General features: G+C 37.8%; 2 protein-coding genes across 2 annotated transcripts; both read left to right on the top strand.

Annotated features, from left to right (window-relative positions):
* The first annotated feature begins 290 nt into the window (after positions 1–290).
* Positions 291–773, top strand: LOC110734767. Its single transcript, XM_021914916.1, has one exon. The coding sequence runs from the start codon at positions 291–293 to the stop codon at positions 771–773; it is 483 nt and encodes a 160-aa protein (XP_021770608.1).
* Positions 774–1,884: 1,111 nt separating this feature from the next.
* On the top strand, positions 1,885–2,436 carry LOC110734768 (uncharacterized mitochondrial protein AtMg00860-like). Its single transcript, XM_021914917.1, has one exon. It carries the CDS (start codon positions 1,885–1,887, stop codon positions 2,434–2,436), a length of 552 nt encoding a protein of 183 aa, XP_021770609.1.
* Positions 2,437–10,660: the final 8,224 nt, after the last annotated feature.

Consider the following 10,660-nt stretch of genomic DNA (forward strand, 5'->3'; position numbering starts at 1 on the left):
TTCTTACTAAAAAATATTCCAATAATTCATTTCTAAACTCTGAGAACCCATGGGAATTATTTTTATTTATTAATGTGATGCTTTATTAAATGTGTGGTTGGTTAGCAATCAATATTTGGTTGACAAAGCTACAAATTTTAGGAATTTTAACTTTTGCAATCCCAATTTGTTAGCTTAAAATTTAATGTGTATATCTTAAGGGTGTGAGTTAGTTAGATGGGTGTCTAACTTGAGAGCTAGCTAAGACCGTGTTTAATAAAGACCTCTTGTTTTAATTCAGGAGAAGAAGGATGGCAGGAGGGAGTGGTAACAACAACGATGGAGGAGAGCTAAGTGAAGTTGTGAGGCAGTTGGCAGCTGTTGCCCAACAGTTAGCAAGGAACTCAACCAATAATCTAGATGCTCAAGGAGAGCTATTTAAGAAGGTGGCGCAGAGCAAGCCACCAACCTATCAAGGAGAGCCTGATCCAACTATACTAGAAAATTTGTTGAGGGAGTTTGAGAAATTGTTCGGGGCAGTAAGGTGTCCAGAGAACTCAAAAGTAAGTTGTGCTACCTATTACCTCAGGGGTGAAGCTGACCTTTGGTGGCAGCAAAATGAAGCTACCATTAAGGCATTACTTGGATTCAACTGGACTATGTTTCAAGGGAAGGTTAGGGACAAGTTTTACCCTAGCTTCTTACAGAAACAAAAAGCTGAGGAATTTTCTAATCTTGCAATGGGAAATATGTCGGTCACTATATACTACACCAAGTTTATTGAGCTGTCATGATTTGCTAAAGAGTCTGTATCTACAAAAGAATCTAAGGCTACGAAGTTTGAGAGTGGACTGACTACCGATTTGCAGTTTAAACTGTGTGGGCAAGTATTTGAAACCTTAGATGAAGTGTATGGGAGAGCTGCACACCTATACGCCTTAAAATTAAAGAAAAAGAAAGAGATAGCTGAGATAGAAGGGAAGGAAAAGAAAAAAAGAGATGGGACAGGACTCTAGAAACCCGCAAGGCAACCAAAACAACTTCAAGAAATAGAAGTACCACCATAATAACAAGAACTTCCACAACAACAATAATTTCCAAGGCAACAATCGTCACGGAGGACGAAACTTTAATGGTGGAGCTAGGAACTCTACCTAGGGAAATAACAGGGGAGCAAGGCATTTCTACTGCAAGATGTGTAAGAACGATCACCCTGGTAATAATTGTGATGGAAATTTGGTTACATGTCGTGCTTGCAACAAGTTAGGACACAAGGAATATGAATGTTTCTCCAAGGATCCCAATCGAAACAAGTAGGGAAATATATCAAGAAGGGGCATTTAGTGTATTTTTGTAGTGTGAGGAATATGGAGCATGAAGAGACAACTAAGCCTGAGGATTAGAAGTAGTAAATGAGTTTCTGGATGTGTTTCCAGAAGAGATTCCTGGAATGCCACTTAAAAGGGAAATTGATTTCACAATAGAGCTAGTTCCAGGAACAACACCAATTTCAAAGGCACCACATCGAATGGCACCTGTAGAGATGAGTGAGTTAAAGGAACAATTGCAAGATTTATTAGACAAGGGATACATAAGACCAAGTACATTACCTTAGGGAGCGCTAGTTTTATTTGTGAAGAAGAAAGATGGAAGTATGAGGTTATGTATTGATTATAGGGAGTTGAATAAGGTCACCATAAAGATCAAGTACCCATTACCAAGGATTGATGACCTATTTGACCAGTTAAGAGGCGGAACTATGTTTTCTAAGATTGATTTAAGGTCTGGTTACCATCAACTTAGGATTGCAGATGAAGATATTCCCAAGACTACATTTAAAACAAGATATGGACATTATGAGTTCACAATAATGCCTTTTAGATTGGTGAATGCTTCAGAATCTTTATGGACTTGATGAATACGGTGTTTCATCCATTTATGGACAAGTTTGTGGTACTGTTCATAGATGATATACTAGTGTATTCGAAGATTAAAGAAGAACATGTAGAACACCTGAGGGCAATTTTGCAAACACTAAGGGAAAACAAGCTTTATGCAAAGTTCTCCAAATGTGAGTTTTGGTTGGAGAAAGTAACATTTCTGGGTCATTTTGTGTCCAAAGATGGGGTAGAAGTAGATCCAGCAAAGATCAAGGTAGTGAAAGGTTGGCCTATGCGAAGAATGGTGTCTAACGTTAGGAGTTTCTTAGGTTTAGCATGGTATAATAAGCGTTTTGTGAAAGATTTCTCGAAGATTGCTAAACCTATGACCTCTCTAATGAAGAAGGATGAGAAGTTCGAGTGGGATGACAAGTGTGAGGAAGCATTCCAACTCTTGAAACAAAAGTTGATCACAGCGCCAGTGCTTACACTGCTAGACAATAATGGTATTTATGATGTATACAGTGACGCATCCAAGAATGATCTAGGGTGTGTACTTATGCAAATGGGAAGGTAATTGCATATGCATCAAGACAATTAAAAACTCATGAAGTAAATTACCCTTCTCATGACTTAGAACTAGATGCAATCATTTACGCTAAAGATTTGGAGGCACTACTTGTATGGAGTGAAATGTAGGATTTATACAGACCATAAGAGCTTGAAATACATTTTCACTCAAAGGGATTTAAACTCACGCCAAAGAAAATGGTTAGAATACACGACATATTATGACTTAGACATACAATACCATGAGGGGAAAGCAAATGTAGTTCCAGACGCTCTAACTCGTAAAACCAGTCATGGATTGAACACTTTGATAGTGGCTGATGAGTTATGTGGAGAAATAAGGAAAATGAATCTAGAAGTGGTAGAATGGGGAGTGCCAGTAGGCATAATCTAAGTATTCAACTGATGAGTATCATTTATAACACATTTTAGGGCGTTTTTCTCCCTTAGTTTTAGGTTTATTTCGGTGTTTCTTTGTTATTTCTATTCCTTTTAGTCTTGTTTTAGTTATATTTGTCTTAGTTTATGGTTTTAGGCCTTAGTTGTGAATAATATGCCTTTTGCTCGATTTCTAGCTTGATTTACGTGTTTTTCTATGTTTTCTTTCACTCTTTTCTCTCTTGGTCTATTTGTGTAGGTGCTTGATGCTTTTTTCGATGCTTATGACCCGAGAAAAAACAAGAAAAATCAACAGAAGAACCTTGAAGCTAAGAAAGAAGCTAAGAAGCTTGAGGCAAGAAAGCTTGAAGCTCGTAGAAGGTCTTAAACAAAGTCTTGCTCACTCTTTCAGCCATAACTTTTTACCTACACAATGGATTGAGGCCTTAAACAAAGTCTTGCAAAAGCTTGAAGCTCGTAGAAGAGCTTTCCAACGGTAGGTCGCACACCCGAAGAGACCTCCTAGAATAGAAGTTATGGTCGTTTGAATCTGCAAGACGCTGCCAGGATGCGCAGCCGACGCGGGCGTGGCTAATGGTGTCGCGGGCGCGGCCCTCTATTCTTCCTAGCTGTTGTAACTTTCTGGAGATGCCTCGGAGAAGCCTTGCCGCGGGCGCGGGTTTCTAGGTCTTTTTCGAGCTTAATTTCCGGATTTCTTTCTTTTCTTGTAATATAAATAGAGGACTTCTTAGACTTCCTTAAGACAAGTTTTACATTTCCTCTCTCCTCTAATTAGGATTAGGGTTAGATTAGGATTTTCTCTCCCTAGTTTAGGAGTAGTTTTAGAGAGAGAAAGCTTGGATTTCAATGGAGATTTGAGAGCTTAAAGAAGCAATTTTTTGGATTCTCTTCTCATCTATTCAATGAGCTTTTCTAACTTTCTCTCACTTTTATTGCTTTGTTTGATTCTTGTTTTTGCTTATTTCATTGTTGATTAGAGAAGTTAATTAGTTTACTTGTTTGATTCTTGCTTTAACTCTAGTTTTACCTTGTTTTCCATGTTTTCCTTCATTATGCTTGCTTAGATTTTGTTCTAGGGAAATGGATGAAGGTTATGTTGATGAATTGAGTGATTTTTTGTGATTAGTATGCAATTGATTCTTGATTATTGTGTTTGGATGATGCTTACATTGACTAGAATCTTTTTAGCTAATTGATTCTTGGTTCTTAATTGTGCTTCCAATCAATTGTGCGGAAGTGAGTTGATTGAGAGTCTAGATTCTTCCATACCTTTGCTAGGCTAGTTGCGCAGGAGTGAATCAGCTTAGTAGCATAATTAGCATGCTTAATTGTGCGGGAGTGAGTTGAGTGTGTTAATCGTTCATAATTGAGATCATGATCATCTAATTGCGACTTGTTATTGAATTCATTAATGGAATTGGATTCCCCTTTCCCTAATATCTTGTTTATTGCTTTAAGTAGTGTTTCAGTTGTTTCTCTCTCTATCTCACAACCTTTCTACTAGTTTAATCACCTCAAATTAATACACTTAGTCCTTGTGGTTCAACCTAGCTTGCCACTATCTAGTGTGAATTTGATATAGTTTGGTTAGGAATATAAATTGTAAATTTGATCTAGGATAGTAGACCAACGACCTATTGTCCCCCGATCAATTTTTTGGCGCCGTTGCAGGGGACTAATGCGTTCATTAGTTTGTGTTGATTAGATTAGCTAGGTTCTTGTGTATAGTTTTGATTTTTGTTTTCTTTTCTTTGCTTTGTGTAAAAAAAAAAATGCATGCTTATCTTTTCCTTAATTTGATGATGAACCCTTCTTTGCTTATTTTGAAAGACTTGATGGTTTCCTTAGTTTCCATGGTTGTTCTCTTAGTGATACTTGTGGTATAGCTTATTAGGGCATGAATGAGTATACTAGGGGAATGGTTGGGAATATGTATAATGGTAGATTCCATCTTTTGCCTATGCATGATGCTTGGAATTTCTTCACATGGCTTGCTAGAGATTCTTATGATAGAGAATGTCATGTTTCTTGTTTTGACTCTCAATGTCAAGATTCTTTTAATTTTTGCATGAATTCTCTTGATGCTTTTAATATGCCTTGTGATGATCCAAATATGCATGTTAACCCCTTTCCCTCTTATGCTCATTGTGATGAGGTGTGTTCTAATGTTGATGATATGCATTTTAATGGTAATTGTGAACTTCAACCCAATAACATTGATGCCCAAATTCTTTCCCAAATACAATATCTCACCCAACAAGTCCAAGAGCTTCAAGAGGAACAAAAAGTGAGAGAAGTGAGACTTGCCCAAGTGATGAGTGCTAGGGTTGTTGGAAATGGATGCGAGGCACCTCACTTGGAGTGTGAGAGTGCTTTTGAGGATGATATGGGCCAAGGGTGTAAAGGTGAGGGGAGATTTTCTTGTGATGAGAGGATTTTTGAGGATTTTGAACCTTTTCATTCCCCTTTTGAGCTTGAGCGCCTTCCTCCCCCTTATTTTCCCCCTTTAAGAGCTTCCCTTGGTGAGGATGTGAGTGGGCCATCTTCAATATTGGATGAAGGAATTCATGGGGATAATGATGATGAATTTGAGCAACCAAGGGAGATTGAGGGTCCCTTGGATGATGGTGGAGGAGTTGAGAATGAAGTAAATGTTGATTTTGTGGATTCCAACCCCCTTCCCTATCTTGATGAGTCTACCTTGCATGTTTGTGACCCTTCGATCCATGAGTATTTGGACTCATTTGAGGTTATGACTAGTGTGTTCATTAAGGAGTAACGAAAACTCATACCTTTTGAGTGAGTTCATTGATAATGCTTCATGGGAGAGAAATGAGTTTGAAATGAATTTGCATCCTTTCATGTCTGGTTTTAAGACTCTAGGCTTTGAGGATGTTGAGGGAGTTGTTGTCCATCGTTGTGATAGAGAGGAAGATGTGGTTTCTCTTGGAGGTTGGATGTTTGAGGGAAATGGAGATCATGAGTGTTCTTCTTTTGAGGACTCTGTGATTGATTTCTATGCTCTTATTGGTGATTTGAGGAATGGTGGTGAGGGAGAGTTCATAGGTGATACCATTGCTCATATTCCCTTTTCCATGTCCCTTTTTCAAGAAGATTTAACCATATCCCCTACTATCCTATGTCCTCCTTTCTTTTGACAAAGAGCCTATTGCGGACCCTCCTTCTATTGGTGATATTCAATCCCCTCTCTCATCGATTATTGAGGAAAAGGGTGATTTTGCCACCCAAAAAGATTTTAAGGAGGTTTTGCCTTTTTATTCTTTTTCTTTTTCTTCCTTTTCTTTTCCTTATTTTCTTGATTTTTCTTTTGATTTTTCTTCTTTCTTTTGGCATCTCCCACCTCATTTGCATGCAATAATCTTGTTTCACGTCCTCCTCCCGTCATTTTCCTACCGTTTATCCTATGAAATGTGTAGTAGTGCGTTTGATAAGCTCTTGCGTTCATTCTAATATTATTTACTAGAGCGGTCAAGCTTGGACCTTAAGCAAGCCTTTCTCGGGAAGTAACCCGTGTTTTATTGCTTTTATTTTCTTTTCTTTTTAGTATAGATTTTCGCTCATGGAAATGTTTGTGTGCCCTTTGCTATGTATATAACTTGATATACTTTGGTGCATTGGTATTGGATCAAGAATCAAGGAAGTTTGACTCCTCTTTCCTAGCATATGGTATATGAGACATAGCTTTGGAGAAAATTGGCTTTGAAGGGTTAAATTGGGTCATTTGCGGGTATTTACACCCACTTATATCCGGTAATATCTTTCCTTGCTCTTTCTCTAATGGTTGGTGGCTTGAAGACCATGTGTTGGTTTGTTGGATTGATTACTTTCTTTTCCCCTCCCATGGACTCTATGATTTTTGATTTGAGTGTATTTTCTCATTCAAGTTTGGGGGAGGGTATTCTATCATGCTTGGGTAGAATGTTGGTCCATTTTTGCCATGCACTGAGTATATGCATTTCCATGTGTTTTCTTATATTTTGCAATGTGTTTTGTTTTATTCTTGATTTGGACATAATACTTTTGGATTTTGTGTTCTTGAATGCTTTTCTTCCTAAATAGTAGTGGTTTGCACGCTTTGAGATATCTTAGGTTGATTTTAGGATAGAGTATGCTAAGGTAGTATGTTAAGAACTTTGGGACCTTGAAGCCCTAGTCTACTTGTTTGTGGTAAGAAGGAGTTGCTTCCTATAGTGAATTTAAAGCCAATAGTGAGTTTTTGCTACAACCATGTGAGGTTTCATTTCTCTAACCTTCTACCTATTTTGCATTAGTGGCACATGGATCCTTGATTATTGCTTACTTTATTTAGAACTTGTCTTTTATCTCCCGAGATCGCGATCGAACCATTTAGGAAGGACGAAGGCATCTTTTCGGGGTGGTTATTTTTGCTTTTCTAGGTTTCGATTTTATATTTTTGGTATTGGGTTTACATTTGCCTCCTTGCTAACCATTTGAGCCTTATACCTTCTTTTCTAGCCATATTATTAGACTTCATACCATTTGTTTCATTCTTTTCACCTTTGGTTTTTGTGAAGCCAGTGGTAATGAGTTTGTTTAGTGATTATAAGTGCAATAGTTTGAAGTTATCAGCTCATTTTGTATAGCAAATGTGTATTGTGTATAAGTTTGTGAATAAAAGCAAATGTAAAGTTGAAAAAGCCGTCTATAGTCAAAAGAGGCGAGGACAAAGCAATAAAGAAAAAAAAATGTCAAGCACAAATATATTTTGATGTAGTTATGATTTCCCTAGTTTAGGGCATTAAGGACAATGCTCCATTTAAGCTTGGGGGTGCTGATATTTTTGTTTGAGTTTTGGTGATAACTTGGTTATGGTATTGAGAATTAGCCATTCTTATGCTTCACAATAAGGTATACCACCAATTTTCAAATTTTTAGCCTACCTTTCCCCTTTTTGCCCATACGTTACAACCTTTCAAAGACCTTTTGACCTTTGTGTTTGAGTCACAGGTCGATGGAGGGAGATGAAAGTCATGATTATGGAGCGGTTTGCATAGTCAAGATGTCGAGAAGCCCTAAAATCTCTTCTTTTCCGGTTCCCTAGTGGAATCATTGAGATGCTCACTAGAGGAACTTGAATCTAGTAGGGAGAACGCGGTAAGATCGTTTGGGATGAAGGTGAATTGTGTCTTATTAGTTCTCTATGCTTAGCATTTCTTATGTTTCAATCAACCTTGGATATCTTGAAGCGTGCACTCCTCTATTGTTTAGAAAGACTTGTATTCATTTGTGCTTGTTCATTTGCAAAAGTCCATTAATGAACATTTGTTTTCATTCCTTTTCTTTTGATTTCCTTTTTATGCTTTGCGTTGTTTTTCTTGGTTTTTTTCGAGAGTTGTGGGTTAAACTCTTAGGAAACCCTCACGAGAGCACACTCATCCTCTAGAGCGATCTAGGGGTTTAAAGGACTTGTCTTTAGTTGCCAAAATTGACCGTGATTCCTACGAAAGTGAGTTAGTGTACATTCTCGTTTCCTTTAGTGTGCTAGTGTTGCTTGAATAAATCCTTCTCCTTTTCTCTTTTGGTTTTGTCTTGCTCGAGGACAAGCAAAAGTTAAGCTTAGGGTAATTTGATGAGTATCATTTATAACACATTTTAGGGCATTTTTCTCCTTAGTTTTAGGTTTATTTCAGTGTTTCTTTGTTATTTCTATTCCTTTTAGTCTTGTTTTAGTTATCTTTGTCTTAGTTTATGGTTTTAGGCCTTAGTGGTAAATAATATTCTTTTTGCTATGTTTCTAGCTTGAATTGCGTGTTTTTCTATGTGTTCTTTCACTCTTTCCTCTCTTGGTCTATTCGTTTAGGTGCTTGACGCTTTCTTCGATGCTTATGACCCGAGAAAAGGCAAGAAAGTTCAATAGAAGAACCTTGAAGCTAAGAAGCTTGAGGCAAGAAAGCTTGAAGCTCGTAGAAGGCCTTAAACCAAGTCTTGTTCACTCTTTCAACCATACCTTTTGATCTACAAATTGGATTGAGGCAATTTTAATTGCGTTGGAAACAAGACTTGAAGAGCTTTCCAACGGTAGGTTGCACACCCCAAGAGGTCTCATTAAACATAAGTTATGGTCGTTTGAATCTGCGAGACGCTTCCAGGCTGTGCAGCCGCCGCGGGCGCGGCTATTTGTGCCGCGAGTGCGGCCCTCTATTCTTCCCAGCTGTTTCAACTTTTGGAAGATGCCTCGGAGAAGCCTTATCGCGGGCGCAGCTTTGGCTTGCCTTTCAACTTTCTAGTGGACCATGCCCGCCGCGGGTGCGGGTTTCCGGGTCTTTTTCGAGCTTAATTTCCGGATTTCTTTCTTTCTTTTCTTGTAATATAAAAATAGAGGACTTCTTAGACTTCCTTATGACGAGTTTTACATTTCCTCTCTCCTCTAATTAGGATTAGGGTTAGATTAGGATTTTCTCTCTCTAGTTTAGGAGTAGTTTTAGAGAGAGAAAGCTTGGATTTCAATGGAGATTTGAGAGCTTGAAGAAGCAATTTCGTGGATTCTCTTCTCATCTGTTCAATGAGATTTTCTAACTTTCTCTCACCTTTATTGCTTTGTTTAATTCTTGTTTTTTCTTATTTCATTGTTGATTAGAGTAGTTAATTAGTTTACTTGTTTGATTCTTGCTTTTATTCTAGTTTTACCTTGTTTTCCATGTTTTCCTTTATTATGTTTGCTTAGATTTTGTTCTAGGGAAATGGATGAAGGTTATGTTGACTATAATCGTTTTAGCTAATTGATTCTTGGTTCTTAATTGTGCTTTCAATCAATTGTGGGGAAGTGAGTTCATTGAGAGTCTAGATTCTTCCATACCTTTGCTAGGCTAGTTGTGCGGGAGTGAATCATCTTAGTAGGATAATTAGCATGCTTTACTGCATGGGAGTGAGTTGAGTGTGTTCATCGTTCCTAATTGAGATCATGATCATCTAATTACGACTTGTTATTGAATTCATTAATGTAATTGGATCCCCTTTCCCTAATATCTTGTTAATTGCTTTAAGTAGTGTTTTAGTTGTTTCTCTCTCTATCTCACAACCTTCCTACTAGTTTAATTACTTCAAATTAATACACTTAGTCCTTGTGGTTCTACCCTAGCTTGCCACTATCTAGTGTGAACTTGTTAGAGTTAGGTTAGGAATATAAATTGTAAATTTGAACTAGGATAGTAGACCAACGACCTATTATCCCCCGATCATCAACCAACAATATTTGATGAGATAAGGGAAAATCAAGCAGGGGATGTGAAGTTAGATAGGATTCGCGAGAAAAATAAGCAAGGAAAAGCTACGGACTTCAACATTCATGAAGATGGGAGTTTAAGGTACAAGGGTCGTTGGTGTGTACCACAAAAATGTGAGGAGGTAAAGAGAAAGTTGATGGAAGAGCGTCATAATACATCGTATTCAGTACACCCATGAGGGGACAAGCTATACAAGGACTTGAAAAAGATGTATTCGTGGCCGAGAATGAAGAATGAAGTTGTGGAATTTGTGGCAAAGTGTCTAACTAGTTAGAAAGTAAAGATAGAACACAAAAGACCGCAAGGAACTGTGCAATTATTGGAAATTCCTGGATGGAAGTGGAATTGTATTTTAATGGACTTTGTGACTTGCCTCCCAAAGTCAAAGAGTGGAAATGACACCATTTGGGTAGTGGTGGATAGACTTACAAAATCTGCAATGTTTATACCAATGAAGGAGACCTGGAAGATGGAGCAACTTGCAAAAGCTTACATCAAAAATGTGGTGAGATTACGTGAAGTTCCAAAAGATATTGTGTTTGACAGCGATTCTAGGTTTCTTTCAAG

Source organism: Chenopodium quinoa, unplaced genomic scaffold (genome assembly GCF_001683475.1).
Source record: "Chenopodium quinoa cultivar QQ74 unplaced genomic scaffold, ASM168347v1, whole genome shotgun sequence".
In the NCBI taxonomy this organism is placed as follows: domain Eukaryota; kingdom Viridiplantae; phylum Streptophyta; class Magnoliopsida; order Caryophyllales; family Amaranthaceae; genus Chenopodium; species Chenopodium quinoa.